General features: G+C 41.4%; 2 protein-coding genes across 8 annotated transcripts in view; one reads left to right on the plus strand and one right to left on the minus strand.

Moving 5' to 3' along the window:
* The window catches only part of Cryl1 (crystallin lambda 1), a 145147-nt gene extending 138705 nt beyond the window's left edge, over positions 1–6442 (minus strand). For all 4 annotated transcript variants that reach the window (XM_027390481.2, XM_027390480.2, XM_027390479.2 and 1 more), the window contains exons 1-2: positions 6104–6442; positions 5639–5756 (exon numbers count right to left, since the gene is read on the minus strand). The gene's annotated coding sequence lies outside the window, so the exon portion shown is untranslated. The remainder of the gene's footprint in view (positions 1–5638; positions 5757–6103) is intronic.
* Positions 6443–6452: 10 nt separating this feature from the next.
* Positions 6453–16526, plus strand: part of Ift88 (intraflagellar transport 88) — a 95645-nt gene continuing 85571 nt past the window's right edge. For 3 of the 4 annotated variants that reach the window (XM_027390475.2, XM_035452302.1, XM_027390476.2), the window contains exons 1-2: positions 6477–6606; positions 13355–13450. In XM_027390475.2, the coding sequence (XP_027246276.1) occupies positions 13361–13450 (90 nt within the window). In that variant the 5' untranslated portion in view covers positions 6477–6606; positions 13355–13360. Of the gene's footprint in view, positions 6607–13354; positions 13451–16526 lie in introns of all 4 variants that reach the window. The other variant, XM_027390474.2, reaches the window with a different exon arrangement.

Raw genomic sequence — 16526 nt, forward strand, 5'->3', positions numbered from 1 at the left:
TAGAAAGGCCCACAGTACCCACAAAGGAGCCCTGTCACTAGCAAGGCAAAAAGTGCCAGAAATGTAGGAGACACAGCGTGGTGAGGTGCCCAGTAGAGAACTGCCTACAACAGCAGGTCAAGATGAACAACTTATCCTGAGTAAGCTGAGAATTCTAGGGTCTGTAACAGAAGCAGCTGGTTCCTGGGCACCATCTGGCTGTGTTAACTCCCTGAGCTTTTGTTCTTCCAAGCCTTGCTCCTTAGCCTCTCTAACAACTCACCCAGCTACCTGTTACTAAAGCAAACAACTCAAACATTCTTTTCTTCTTCCATTAGCAGGAACAAAGAATTCTGAGTAAGACCATCAGGATGAGTAACACCATGATAGACATCCAGCTACATCATGGAATTGAGAGTTTGCGTAGGAGTCAAGGGTCAAGTGTAGGTGTGGGGCACCAGAAGGTTTTGAGCAGGGAATGTAATCAAATTTTCATTTGAGCATGATCACTCCGGGAAGTGTGGAACCAGCTGCATGAGGGCAAGATGGAAGGCCAAAATGGAAGTCATGAAAACATCCAGGAAGCCCTGGTAACAGAAAAGGCAAGAGAAGATGGATGGCAAAGCCCTTCAGATTGTTAGAGGAAGAAGAGAGAAGTGTTGCTGAGACCCTGAAGAATACTGACCCTCAAATCAAGTGCCATGTAGAAAACCAGATGAACACAGACCTGCCCCACCACCTTCTGCCAAATGAATAAGCATTCCGTGGTGCTTATGTGATCCCAGCACCTGTCTTCTTCAGGTAGCCTAATCTCCAGCTGATGACAAATAAAGGAAATGTCACCTATTTGCCAGAACCACTGAGCCTCACCCTCAGATCATAGCAGTCTGTTAGAACTCTGTCGACTCCAAGTCCACCTCCTCCCACATCCTTGTTCTCCTTGAATCATTCTGCTTGGCAGAATACACTGGTCCCATCCTTCCAGGAACCTACTAGGACTTCTGTTGGTGGTAAGCAAATTCCCTACATCTTCCATCTCTTTCCTGATTACTTTCTTCATCTTTCACAGAAAAATGGCTGTCTTCTATTGTAGGATATTTGATCACACTGTGAACCCTGGGATTGCATTATTTAAATTGGGGAAAAACTGCTTCTAGTTGTGGTGTGGCTCAGACATGGCACATGTCTTGAGTCCAAGAGCTATCTGCTTCTTGTAAACAGGGTTATATAAAAACACTCCATAGGTCAAGAGGCAGAGCAAGCAAGCAGTTGATAGAAAGTAACCATAGAGAATAAGAGGGGGTCAGGAGAAGGAAGCAGGAGAAAGATGCATGGGAAGGAGAAGGGAGGGGCATTGAGTTGGAGGGGTTTTTGTTTGAGACTGTAGGAGAAAGGTCTCTCTTACAGTGGAAAATGAAAAACGGTAGAGGAAGAAGCAGCTGGGTGCTTTCTCCGCCTAAGCTAGCAGGTTTTCACTCCAGCATCTAGCTCCAGAGTCTTTATTGATAAAACGAAACAATACCAATTAAATCAACAGTCTTCTAAGGACATACCTTCCCTGATACCATCAGAGTAACTTACTCTCCTATAGCTTAGAGATCACCAAATCAGGAGATCGGAATCACTGATTTCTCCATAACTTTGGCACTCCTCCTCCTCCTCCTCCTCCTCCTCCTCCTCTTCTTTTGGTTTTTCGAGACAGGGTTTCTCTGTGGCTTTGGAGGCTGTCCTGGAACTAGCTCTTGTAGACCAGACTGGTCTTGAACTCAGAGATCGCCTGCCTCTGCCTCCCAAGTGCTGGGATTAAAGGCGTGCACCACCAATGCCCGACTTTGGCACTTTCTTACAAACCCTCTGTACTATGGATCTTGGATCATATGACATACTGTTTCAAGCCGGTTCCAACTTCCTCCTTGTTTTTCTCAGTCATTGCTACCTGGTTTGCAGTGGATCTCTCCACTCTACTGACTTCACATTATAAATGGCTTCCACCAGACAATACCCATCAATTGTTAGACCTTGTCACCTACTTCCATCATCACAAATTCAAAATGTTCACTGTCCAATCTACTATTTCCTATTGTAACTCTAACCTCATCCATACTTTTAAAAGAATTCTCATTTTACTATTATTGTGTAGTGTGTGAGTACAGACATGCTTTGGACCATAGCATGCATGCGATTAGAGGACAACTTTCAGTAGTTGGTTCTCTACTTCCAGCGTGGTGCTCAGGAAGGAACGCAGGTTGTCAGGCTTGTGCAAGCACTTTATACCCATCTGCACTGCTAAGCTGACTCCTCCACTCCCTCCCTATTCAATAGTCCATCAATTTCAGTTCTTTTAGTTTTTATACTAAGCTTCACATCTATCATCAAAACATAATCTTCTCTGTCCTTTCCTTGCAACTAGACAAAAGTTCAACCCTTGGTAAATTCTGCCATCTACTTTTTACATCTCAATATCTAATGAAAGCTCAGTGAAGAAAACCGGGCCATGAGAACACTAGACAATGGGATATGTAAACAAAGCTACAAACTCATTAATGCTGGTGTCAATCTAGCTGCCAGATTAAAACATTTCAGATGCTCCCATCTTCTAGTCTTTCTCTGCCATTCTCCAGTCCCCTCAGCCTCAGCCATCTCTCCTTCATCCCAGCTTCTTTCTATTGTTTTACTGACAGTAGAATTAACATGCTCTAATCTCTTCCATCTTAAAAAATACCTCAATTTATCCTCAGGCCCTCACTATACACCCCTGCCTTTTTCTGTTTCTTGCTATTCATAGCAGACTTCTTTTTTGTTTGTTTGTTTTGTTTTGTTTTGTTTTGTTTTTGAGACAGGGTTTCTCTGTGCAGCTTTGGAGCCTGTCCTGGCACTTTCTCTGTAGACCAGGCTGGCCTCAAACTCACAGAGATCTACCTGCCTCTGCCTGTCGAGTGCTGGGATTAAAGGCATGTGCCACCAATGCCAGCCTATAGCCAGGCTTCTTGAGTCTCTTTATTACTGCTATGGCCTGGAGGCAGTTTTTCCCCCAACATTCACTTTTGTCCCAAAAGTGGTGGTATTGAGAGAGTGTGTGGAACCTCTAAGAAGTGGGACCACTGGAATGTCTGTGTGCTCTTAAAAAGAATAAGGAATTTTCCTTAGGACCCTAATTTAGTTCTAATACAAAGAATGATCTAAAAGCCTAAACCTAGCTAGTGTAGTGGCACACACCTGTAACACCAGCATGTGGAAGGCTGGGGAAGACGAATTTTTAGTTTTAGACCATCCTGAGTTTGAGTTTGAGACCAGCCTGGCCACACATAAGACCCTGCCTTAAAAAGCAATGACTTGAGATATGACTCAGTAGAATGTTTGGCTAACATGAATGAGGCCCTAGATTTTATCCCTAGCTCTGTATAAAACTAAATGTGTTGATATAGATCTGTTATTCCAGCACTCAAGGGGAATTGGGAATTCAAGGTCATCCTTGATACATAGCAAGTTTGAGGCCAGCCTGGGATACATAAGACTGTGTCAAAAAACAAAAGGAAGCCAAAAAAAAAAAAAAAAAGCCCACTGCCCTGGCTAGTTTTATGTCAACTTCACACAAGCTAGGTCATCAGAAAGGAGGGTGCCTCAACTAAGAAAATGCCTCCATAAGATCCAGCTGTAGGTAATTTTATTGACTGGTGACTAATGAGGGAGGACCCAGCCCACATGAGTGATACCATCCCTGGGCAGGTGGTCCTGGGTTCTGTAAGAAAGCAGGTTGAGAAAGCCATGAGGAGCAAGCCAGTAAGCAGCATCCCTCCATGGCCTCTGTATCAGTTCCTGCCTCCGACTATCTGACCTGTCTGAGTTCCTGAACTGAGTTCCTTCAATGATGAGTGCTGTGGAAATGTAAGCCAAATAAATCCTTGCCTCCCCAAATTGCTTTTGATCATGATGTCTCATCATAGCAATAGTAACCCTAACTAAGACACCTACCAAAAACCAAAAAAGAAAAAAAAAATCAAAACAAGAACAGAACAGGAGCTGGAGAAACGGTTCAGGGGTTAAGAGCACTGACTGTTCTTCCAGAGGTCCTGAGTTCAATTCCCAGCAACCACATGGTGGCTCACAACCATCTGTAGTGGGATCTGGTGCCCTCTTCTGGCCTGCACTGTATACATGATAAAAAAATAAATCTTAAAGAACAGAACAAAATAGGGCTAAACCAGGCCGAAGCCAGTGGTGGCTTCCTACCTGATGTTGTGATGGCTTGCTCATACATACACTGCTCCTATTTGTTATGGGGCCCTTGTCAGAGCCTGCCTCATGTCACTTGGACCTTTAATCTTCCAAAAACATGTGCAAAATATGTTTCCAAGCAAAGTTATTTTACCTCAGGTATTTCATTTCTATAGACTAATAACAACTCCCAATAACCAGCCAACCCTGCAGAATCAGACTTCTATTCCACCATCTATTGAGAGTTCCTGATAAATCAAAGGTGATCTTCAAGTTATTAAATATAGTAAAATATCCTTTGCTTAGACTTAATCCCTCAACTACATTCCTTCTATGTGTGCAATTCCTTCCTGTTGAACACATTGACTTCCTTGTCTTCCAATGCTTTCTCTGATTTTTTGCCTCCATATGTCTGACCACTGAAGAGAGTCATTAAGGGCTCTTCTATAAAATCTAAATACTAAGGTTCAGTTCTAGGGTTTTTTAAAGAAGTGTTTTGAACTGCTATATGCTTACACACAACAGGGTTCATTATAGCCTTTCCACACATTCACATAATTTGTTTTGTTCATATTTACCCATCCTCATTACCTTCTCTTGTCCTTTCTCTTTTGCCTTTCTACATCCCCTTATCCTAAAATACATCTCTGTCACTCACAGTCTTCCAAACCATCTTTTTTTAGGAATGAATGAATCCCAAGTATGTATCTGTAGACGGGGTCTCTTCTCTGAGCTTGTTTATTGTGATGCTGGGAATCCGAATCAGGGCTTTGTACATGCCAAGCAAGTGTTCTAACACTGAGCTACATCCCCAGCCCTCTTCTCTGAGCTTTATATCTTCATATACAACTGCTTGCTCAACATCTCTTCTTGAGTGTTCTATAGGCACCTGACAGTGTGTTCCAAACTAAGCTCAACCCTGCCCATCCAACATGCTTTTCCTCTAGTGTTCTCCATATTCACATATGGAGCTCACTTTTACTCCATTACTCATGCTTGTCTGCTTCCCATTCACCCCACTTTATATGTAACTAATTACAAACTCTGACAATTCGTTTAAAATTATTAAGTGAACAGGCAAAAATATCTGTTGCCCAAGGAACTTTTATTTTAACAAAACATAATAATATCTTCTTCTCAGACAAGGTCTGGGCACCCTGGTGTGCAGTCATTAAAAAAAAGATTCAGTGCTGGAGGTTAGGGGCACACACCTTTAATCCCAGCACTCAGAAGGCAGAGGCAGGTGAATCTCTGTGCGTTCGAGGCCACCCTGGCCTACAGAGCGAGTTCCAGGACAGCCAGGGATACACAGAGAAACCCTGTCTCAAAAAAACAAAAAGATTCAGTGACTCTATTTTTTTTCTTTCTGTATCAAAGTGCAGTAACTTGAAAAAAAAAGGGGGGGGCTCTATGGTGTTCACAAATTACCTTAACAAGTACTTACTATTTGCTCTGAGTGAAGCACGGTAGCCAGATGCTGTCAATAACTGTAGGATTTATCCCACTAGCAAGCTAACACATTAGTTTAACACTGTTGTCTTCTGAATGCTGGTGCAAAACACCTGGATCAGAGACAAAGAGCTTTAATCTTCAAAGCAAACCACGTAGCCGGAGCCTGACCAACCTAATAATTTGTCCCCTACAACCAACCTCCCAGTGTCCTGTGGGCGGGTAAGGTGGATGCTACACATGCAATTACTTCCTGACACAACCGAGCAATTCAAGCTTAGGAAACCTCGGTCTTTTATAGTGGACTTCAAGTCAACATGTCCAGCTTTTGTTCCGGAGGGAAACATTATTTTGCTGTTAGGACAGGGTCTTGTGTCACCCTGCTGGCCCTGTATTCCCGATCGTCCAGGTGCCACCTCCCAAGTGATGGGATCACAGGTGTGCCTCATTATCTCATTACCTTTACTTTAGTTTTTCAGATTCAGTTTATTTAGGAAGAACCTCGATAGGCTCATCCGGCAATTTATCGTGTGATGAATACAATTTCTACGTAATGTGGCGCAGAAAACAGCCTTCCACGTCGTGTATGGTGGCTCCGGGACACATTTCATTCACCCGGGCATCACGCCCTGCTTGCCAGCTCTCGGGATGGGTGCCTCGGGGTCCACACGACTTTGGTTTCCTTCTGTGATCACCCCGGCTCACGTGGCAATTCCCAGACATCGGTACAGCATGCTCGGTAACCGCAATCGCTCGTCCCACTCTGCAGTCCGCAGTTCCCGGCAACCCTGCACTTCCGGTCCCGAGCTTCCGGCCTCGCCTAGGCGGCGCGGAGGACTGTGGGAGCGGCTTCCTTGGATTCGCGCCTGGCAACGGCTGGGCGTCCAGCTCTGGACTGCGGAGGCTCAGGCGTCGCGTCTTCCCCGTGCCCACTCGTGGTCAGCCCGCTCCCCTCGGCGCGAGGTAGGAGAAGGGCCCGGCCCTCGCGGCCGCCCGCCCTGCTGCCCTGCTGCCTGCCGGGTGCGTGAGCGACCGGCGGGGTCGCGAGGGAGGCGGGCTGGGGCGCCCAGCCCCGCTCCGGCGAATGCGCTTCCCGTAGCCATCACTTTGTTAGCGCTCCGGGCCAAAGTGACGCGGCTTGGCGATGCCACAGCACCCGTGAAACTTTGAGAGTTTCCCAGCGAGTATTGCTAATACTTGCATCCGGTCAACTTTGAAATTGCCTAGTAATCAGGACTGAAAGCACAAGTACAGAAAAGAATGCATAAAGCACAGTCTCACAAAGATAAAAACATATCCCCTAAGGGTTGGTTCTAGACACCCACTTTCCCGAGATACCAAACTTCCCAGGTGCTCATTCACGAATATAAGGTGTTATGGTATTTGCATTGTATCTAAACCGTTTTCCCACTTCGTCATCTTAGACTATTCATTGATGCATAAATAATGGTTAAGCCGAATTGTTCAGGGAATAGAGAAAAGGGGGGGGGGAGATAAAGTGTGTGTTTAGTAAAGATAAATCTTTCTCCCAAATATTTTCAATTTGCAGTTGGTTGAATCCAAGATGCAAAGATATAGATGGCTGAGTACTGTTTTTCCAAGATTTTTTTCTAATCATAAAATTTCACTTTGTTGTTGTTATTTTGTTTTGTTTTTTGAGACAGGGTTTCTCCTTGTAACAGCCCTGGCTTTCCTGGCACTCCTGTGGACCTATCCTGTAGACCAGGCTGGCCTCGAACTCACAGAGATCCGCCTGCCTCTGCCTCCCAAGTGCTGGTTAGCCACCACCCCAGCACTACTTTCCCTTTTTATAGACTTTTTATTTTCTACTCTGGTTATGCGCTTTAGCGAAACCACCATAGACACTTTGACTGTGGACTGTCTATCACAGTAGAAGTAAATAAAAAGAAAGAACTTCCCATGTAAAATGGTTTCACTGGCAATATTGAGATGACAGTATACCACGTTATTTTTGAAAGACCATGGAGAATTTAGAAACCCTGAGTTGTACTATTCATTAGCCACTCATGATTGTTAGTAAAGAGTAATTAATTAACTTAAATCTTTTCTAGTCTTCCACATCTTTAAATCTTCCACTATTGGTCTGTTCAGCTATCTGTGATGTTTCCCAGGGGTGGGTGGGTGGGTGGGTGTGTGTGTGTGTGTGTGTGTGTGTGTGTGTGTGTGTATTAAATCTGCTTGTGACCAGAAGAAAAGTCTCGTTCTAAAAGCTGATCTTTTCAGAGACTTACAGATAAACTAAATTGACATCAAAAGAGTTTGTAAGCAGAAAGTTCTTCAGCATGTGATTCTGAAAGTATGGTCCCTGGGCCAACAGCATCAGCACCACTTGGGAACTTGTTTGGAATCTAGGGCTTGAGAGATGGCTCAGTGGGTAAAGTGCTTGCTGCAAAAGGATGAGAACCTGTTGTGTAGTGGCTGGTGTGTGCTTATAATCTCAGCTTTGGAAGAGTGAAGACAAGAGGATTTGTGCTGCTCACTGGTCAGCTAGACTAGCTAAATATGAGCTCCATGTCCCAGTGAGAGATCTTGTCTCCAAAAACAAGGGTAGGCAGTGCCTGAACAGGATGACACCCTAGGGTGACCTCTTGCCACCACAGGCACACACATGCTTGTGTGTACACACACATGCAGGAGCAACCATACCCACACAAAGAAATTCATGTTCTGGCTGGATGGAATAACTCATATCTGTCACCCCAGCTCTTGGGAGGTAGAAGCAGGAGTTCAAGGCCAGACTTGGCTATGTAATGAGTTCAAGACCAGTGTAGGCTACATAAGACCCTATGTCAGAAACAATCCCCCACCCTAAAAATAAATAAATAAATAAATTTACATTTTGAGAGATCAAAGGATCTCCTTCACTCAAGATTTCTTGAATTGGAAGCATAGATGGCTGGGGAGCAGCTGTCTGAAATGAACAACTTTTAAGCTTCTGATGCATGCTCAGGTTTGAGAGCCACTGGTTTAGCACAGTATTTCCCTCTTATCTGTAGGGGATGTAGTCAAAGACCCCACATATCACACTGAACTCTTCAAGCACTTTTTTTTTTTCAGGACAATGTACCCTGTATAACAGCCCTGGCTGTCCTGGAACTCAATCTGTAGACCAGGCTGGCCTTGAATTCACAGAGATCCATCTGCCTTTACCTTCTGAATGCTGGGATCAAAGGTGTGGGCCACCATGCCAGGCCTTGCTGTTTTTAGTTTTTTCATATACATATATGCCTATGATAAAATTTAAATTATAAATTAGTCACTGTAAGAGATTAACAGTAATAATAAAATATAAATTATAATAACATACTGTGATGAAAGTAATATATATTCTGTTTCTCTAATTTTTTTTTTTTTTTTGCTGTTCTGTGTTCACACTTCTTTAATAAAGTATTTCAGTACTTAAAGAAAATACTTCCTGGGCTGAAGAGATGGCTCAGCTTTTAAAGGCTAGGCTCACAACCAAAAATAGAAGAAAATACTTCCTGCCTTTTCTTCGGCATGTTTGACTTGCCAATAGCTCTGTTCTTGTGCTTTCGGACCAATGATAAAGAAAATAACAAGAACTGTAACACCACAACAGTTAACCTGATAACTGAGATAGCTGCTACGTGACTAATGGGCAGGTAGCCTATACAGTGTGTATACAATGGAAAAGGGAATGATTAACATCCCAAGTGGCATTGATTAGGATGTTGTAATATTTTATCACTCTGCTCAGAAAATCGGCAGCTATTCCAGAAGCTAACACAGAGTTCCTGTGTGACCCAGCAATTCCAAACCTAGGTATATACCCAGTAGAATTGGGCATGCATTCAGCAAGGGCTGAGAGATGATGGCTCTGTAGTTACAAGCACTTGATGCCTTCCCATAGGACCTGAGTTCAGTTTCCAGCACCCATGTTGGCCAGTTCCCAACACAGACACATAAACTTAAAAAGAAAGTGCATTCATGCAAAAACTTGTATGTAAACATTCATCACAGGGTTATTCATAAAAGCTCAAAAGTAGAGCCAACCCATTGTTCATTAACTAATGAATAGAGAAGCCAAATGCTGTAAATTTATTACTGAGCCATGAAAAAGAATGCAGTATAGTGAAACTGTATCCTGAACCCTGAAAACATGCTAAATAAAAGAATCTAGACATAACTGCTACATACTGTATGGTTTCATGCACGTGAAATGTCTGGAATTGGCTCATCCATAAAGGCAGGCAATTGTTTAGTGGCTTTCAGGGTCTGGGCAAAGGAGGAATGGGGAATAATTGCTGAAGAGCCTCAGGATTTTGTTTTTATAGGATGAATAAAATGTTCTGGAGTTAGATAGCAGTGACGGCTGTACACCCTTTGAATATACTGAAACCCAATGAATGATACACTTTACTTACTGAGATATAAGCTAGCTTCTAACTTGCTATGTAGCTGAGACTGGCCTTGAACTTCTGAGCCTTCAGCATCATCTTCCTTAGATTGCCACCATGCCTTTCAGGGCAGTTTAGAGGAAACAGTCTTGATCTTTTAGGAAAGCTGAAGTAAACAGTGAACATGGTTCACTATTACATTGACCCAGAAAATGCTATACAACTATGCAAACCAAGTTTAAATCTGATTGTTCTATTGGGCTTGGTGGCACATGTCTTTAATCCAAGCAGTTGGGAGGTAGAATCAGGCAGATCTTTTGAGGCACCCTGGTGTATATAATTAGTTTCAGGCCAGCCAGGGTTATGTCTCAAAAAAGAACAAAACAAACAGAAAACAACCACCACCCTTGGCCCCCAAACAACACAACAAAACAAACAAACAAACAAACAAACAAACAAACAAAAACACTTGTGAAGCTGTCCAGGTCATCAAAGGTAGGCATATTTAAAAAAAAAAGCCACCAAGTATTTGAAAGATGTTAGTGTAAAAAAGCCGTTTGCACCACTCTAGGGATATAAAGGTGGAGTGGTAGGTGTGCCTAGTCACAACAGTGAATTTGACATCAGTACCATGGCCTGATACTGATGTGCTGAAGCAAGTGCTGAAGTTTTGAAGTTTTGCTTCACATGTCAAAGAATGGTTGTTACGGTAAATCTTTCCACCAAAAGCCGCCCGAGCCCCACCGCCACAGGTTCAAATGCTGCTTGGCCAATGACTAGGATTCCTCATCTGTTAGCTCAGTCTTAATTATCATAAATCTATATATTTTATAAGATTTATCTTATAGTGGATGCCTTTCCTTGGTGCCCTCTCTTGCCGGTGGCTCACATCCTGCTGCTGGAGGAGGCGAAGAGGAAAGGGGCCACTTCCTTTTTCTCCTTTCTTAAATATGAGTCTCCTTGCTATGTCACTTCCTGCCTGGATCACCATTTCTCTACTACATTTCCCAGAATCCTCTTTGACTCCTAGTCCTGCCTAACTTGTGTCTCATTGGCCAAACAGTATTTTATTCAATAATCAATAAGATGAACATACACAGTACGTTCCCCATTGGTTGGTTTATTATTGTGTGTGTATGATGAGGATGAGGGGTGAGTACATGCCAAGTGCATCTCTGGTGGTCAGAGGACAGCTTTGTCTGTTCCCTCTGTTTACCTTGATGTGTGTTCTGGGGATGGAACTCAGGTCACCATGCTTATGTGGCAGGCATCTTTATCTGCTGAGCCATGTTACTGGCCTCTGAACTGGAGGGTGTAAGTATAGATTCTCTGGTTATTGAACATACACAGGTTAAACCCCCAGGGTGCACTGCTGAACTTGTGAGTTCATGGTCTGGTTAGCCCATGCCTAAGCAACCCTGCCACATCCAGGTGATTTTCACTGAAAAGAAACAAGCTATTCCTAAGCTAGCAGAGGAGGCTCCACTGGAAAAAGATCCCGATGAAACAAAAACCTAGCACAGGAGAAATCTGCAGAAAATGAAAACATACAATATAAAATGGGGTGGGGTGGTTCATAGTATATGAATCCCCAAAGCAGTATTTTAGTATTCAAAAAGTGTTGAGAAGCCACATAAACTTGGTATTATGCCAAACAACAGGAGTAAGAGGAATTTTCTTTGGAATTTACCAGCACACCTAAGATACAAGTTAGACGGATATTACAGTTCAGTGCTACATTTCTTGACCACCTCCCTCACCACCACTCCCAGTTTTCCTAAAACACTGACTTATTTCAGGGACATTTTGGGCTCTTTCCAGATGCTCGTGTAGTTAGTACAGTTAGAGTGTACGTGTGCAGTAACCACACAGCTCTCCTTCAAGGCTACTTTGTATTGACATGGTTTTCTGTCCACTTTTCATCCTTCTCAGCATTTATTGTGACGACTTCCAACTGTGCAGCTTTTTCACAGTGACTCTGCTTGTTACCTAGTGCCTCCCATCATTTTCTACATTTTCTTATTATATATCCATGTCTCTCTTTCTCTCAATATATCTTCTTTTGTGCTTTTCAAAGTAAATTATAGGCATTAAACTTTCCCCTAAATACACCACATGTGGCTTATGTTTGGACATTTGTTTAGATTTTTTTCTTTTGACATAAAATTTACAAATAAGAGCTGAACTAAGAACATATTTGCTGGATTTTCTGGACAAATGCTCTACCGTGTCATTACACCCAGCCCCTTTGCTAAGTTTTCACCCAAATCCCTGTCAAGATAGAGAACATTTTTCATTCCAGAAAATTCTCTCATGCCCCTTTTTATTAACTCTCTACCACCTAGCCCCAAGAAGCAGCCATTGTTCTGACTGTTTTCTACTATGGATTGGTTTTGCCTGTTCTGGAACTTTACAGAAGTAAAACAACTCCCAAAGTGTTGTTTTCTGTAAGGCTTCTTTCCGAACAGTGTCAATTCCATGTTACTTGTTGCTGTGCATTTTTCAGCTGTGACTAGTACTCCACTGCAGAAATATGCCATGTTTTGCTCATCCATTCTGTTTTAGGGCACACAGTCTGACCATTTGGGGCTGTTAGGAATAGCATTGCTATAAACATTTTTACATGAATATTTTGTTATACATATGTTTTCATTTCTGTTACAAAAATACTTTGGAGTAGAATTTCTAGGTCATAAAAGGTTAATACTATGAAGCATCAGACCTCTTTGCATAGTTGTAATATTGTATGCTCCACTAATGATGAATGGGTATTCTGGTTGCTTGTGTCCTTGCTGACTTTTTGTGTTGTTGGTCTTTATAATTAGCACTGATCCTAGAGCTGTAATGGTCTTTGCCTTACATTTTAATTGATGATTACATTTTTTCTGTACTTGATATCTACCTCTGTGAGTCAGCTGTGCCCCTCCCATTGCCTGTCACTTACCCAGAAGATGTGGAGCACATGTGAAATGAGGGTATTAGATGTGTGTTTTCACAGTTTGGGGAATTTGGAAAAAAAGATCTCATAAAATATGAATGAACCTAAGATCAATTTTGGTTTTGTTTATTTAAAAAGTTCCAGACCTGGGGCTGGAGAGATGGCTCAGAGGTTAAGAGCACTGACTGCTCTTCCAGAGGTCCTGAGTTCAATTCCCAGCAACCACATGATGGCTTACAACCATCCGTTAGGAAATAGTTTGAACTAAGAATCATAAGCCTGGGTGTGGCTTATAGCTTGCTCAGCATGCATGAGGCTCTGGGTTCAATTCCTAGCATCATAAAAATAAATTGTTATACTGGAAACATTTTTATATTGCTGATTTTTTTAATAGGTACAAATGATGGAAAATGTGCACCTGGCACCAGAAACAGATGAGGACGATCTTTATTCTGGTTTTAATGACTACAATCCAGCCTATGATACTGAGGTAAAAAACTTTTTTTTTTACATTGGTCTTTTGTTAACCAATTCAGCTAGTTCATGAAGACTTGGGGTTTAATTGGCTTTTGCTTTTTATGTGCTTCAGATTAAGTAAAGTATTAAAAAGTTGGAAAGTACTTAATGAAGAACCTAATTTTTATCAATGACAGTGGCTGCAGAAGGGAAGACTGTGAGAAAGCTCATGTAGCTGAACCAGGATAGCTATATATTTGTATTCTTCAGCTCTAGCTATTGGCAGAAGTATATGGACGGATAACCTGGAGATACCTAAGATCAATTTTGGTTTTGTTTATTTAAAAAGTTCCAGACCTGGGGCTGGAGAGATGGCTCAGAGGTTAAGAGCACTGACTGCTCTTCCAGAGGTCCTGAATTCAATTCCCAGCAACCACATGATGGCTTACAACCATCCGTTAGGAAATCTGGTGCCCTCTTCTGGTGTGCAGATATACATGGAAGCAGAATGTTGTATACATAATAAATAAATAAAATCTTAAAAAAAAAAAGTTCCATACCTGTAGGGACTACATAATGACACTCTGTCTCAAAAACAAAGAAAAGAAAGATGTGGTTGTTAATTTATTTGCAAGTGTATAAGAATAAAATACTAGTGTGTGTAGGACTTTATAAAGTCCCATTCTGTCCTAAAATTTTTCATATGGCTTTCTGGAATTTTTACTTTTGGAGTAAAGTTGCAGTCTGTAGAAAAGAAGCAAGAAGGAATATAGGAGGGTATAAACCTATGAGGTACTGGTCATTACAGAAAGTGAGGACGGTAGGTGGGTGTGGTGGGACATGCCTGTAACCTTAGCACTCAACAGACACTATTATAGCCTACTATTTTGTTGTATTCTCTTGTCCTTCAGTATGTGCAGTTGTTTCCCTCCCAGTATATAAACACACGTGTATGCAGATGAAATTATTCAGTGTCAGCTAAAATTTTTTGAGTCAAAGTTTTTAAAGTTAGTTTTGTTTTAATGAACAAACATTGAACTCTCCCTTTTTCTCCCAGTATAAAAGTAATAAAATGGTAGCGTGCTTACCTACCTTGAGTTCAAGCTCCAAAAACCACCCAAAACAAATAGTCCGTGCCCAATGCTGGAAACAAATTGCTGATGTCATTCAGAAACAGCTATATGTGAACCAGATATGGCAGTGCACACCTATAATTTGTTCACTTAGGAGGCTAAGGCAGGAAGATCATGATTTGAAAGCCAACCTGGGCTACATCTTGAAGCCCTGTCTCAAAAATTCCCATTCCCCAACACAAAAGATGCAATTACTGTTAAGGATTTTGTTGTGTTGTCTTTTATTTCCACAAATGTATACAAATTTCTCCTATCATATTTGGGATTGGCAGTCTTGTTTGCTTTTTCCCCCACTTAGAACATCACGTCATGATGCTACATATGTAGATGAACAGGATTTTCACAGCTACATAACACTAAAAACACTCAGTTGATTAAACATATTTCTATCACAGGTTTCTTCCTCCAAGTTTTCTGCTATTGTAAATAACACAATAAAAAATTGTGCATGAATAATTTCTGCATTTTGATTAAACTCCCTCAGGATAGAATTACAGAGTAGAATTAATGAATCATAAAAGTTTACATTTTAAAGAATAAGAAACTTTCTACCCTCTCAAGTTGTCGTAGTAAATCTCCATGATTCAATTTGAAACAATAATATGAGCCATATAAACAAATTACTCAGCGAAATAAAATGACATTTGTCTTATGCTTGGATTTCTTGTATCCTAACTATAACTGTGAAAGAAATATCTCAGGCTGAGCCGTGGTGGCGCACACCTCTAATCCCAGCACTCGGGAGGCAGAGGCAGGAGGATCTCTGTGAGTTAGAGGCCAGTCTGGTCCACAGAGCAAGTTCCAGAACAGCCAGAGCTTCTCAAAAAACCAAAACATAAACAAAAAAAGGAGAAATATTTCAGTGTCATTTGAAATTTGCTTAAGATATTCATATGCAAGTTGGTAATTGAGGCACAAAGAAAAGTTAAGAGTTGTATTTATTATTTGCAGTTGAAGAATTGATTGCCCATTTTTTAAAAAACTTTTTGGTCTAGTTAAATTTCTTTGTTCCCCGATTTTACTACTAGTTTAGGGATCTTAAGAGACATCTTTTTGCAAAAGATCTGCCAAAGTAAAGGTATTAGTTATGGTGGTGGCTGCCTATGACTTCAGATTCACATAAAAGTTCCCAGGTTTTATGACTAAGAGTTGTGTATGTATTTAATTTTGTAAGTTTGATATGAAGTTATAAGTATGAATCATATATATTTCTGTGATATATATATATATATGTGATATATATATTTATCACATACATGATAAAATCATGTTTTAATGTTTATTGGTCTAATATCTTGGTTATGAAGATATTCAGTTTTCATTATTCATGGGTTTTTTTCTAGTAAATTTATAGTGACTATTTTATATGCATTGGCTATATTTATTTTTTAAATGTTTTATAACAAAATACCTGAGTCTGGGAACCATGTAGAAAAGCAAAAATGCTTAGGCCACAGTTTTGAAGCTGAATATCCAAGATTGGACAGTTATATCAATTCATGCTTGTCAGTATTATATTTAGTTACTATACTTAGCAATATAAATATTACTTAGCCATATTTCCATCAGTGTGGTAAGTGGCATCGTGATGAGGAAGTGTCTGCAGGAGAGACAAATCACAGGTAAGACAGAATATGACCCTTCCTATCCTGCAGCTTCCTTAGGAAGGAGCAGTAGTGTGATCCCAGAATATAAGAGGTAGGGAGGGGAAAGGGGAAAGGCAAAGAAGGAGAGGGAGGGTTGAGGGGGAGAGAAAGTGAAAGGAAAGAGGAGAGAGGGAAAGAGAAAGATTTGAATCTCATTCCTCCAACTACAATGGAGAAAGGAGGAGGGAAGCTGTGTCCCTAAATATTTGACGGTTAGCCAGGTGATGACCCCACCCTCTTTTAGGGGTTTTGGTTATTTTAAATGATGCTGAATATGTACACATACACAATTCTCAGTCATAAACACCAAGGGCTTTCCTGTGATGTGTGT

The sequence above is a fragment of the Cricetulus griseus genome (assembly GCF_003668045.3).
Source record: "Cricetulus griseus strain 17A/GY chromosome 1 unlocalized genomic scaffold, alternate assembly CriGri-PICRH-1.0 chr1_1, whole genome shotgun sequence".
NCBI lineage: Eukaryota > Metazoa > Chordata > Mammalia > Rodentia > Cricetidae > Cricetulus > Cricetulus griseus.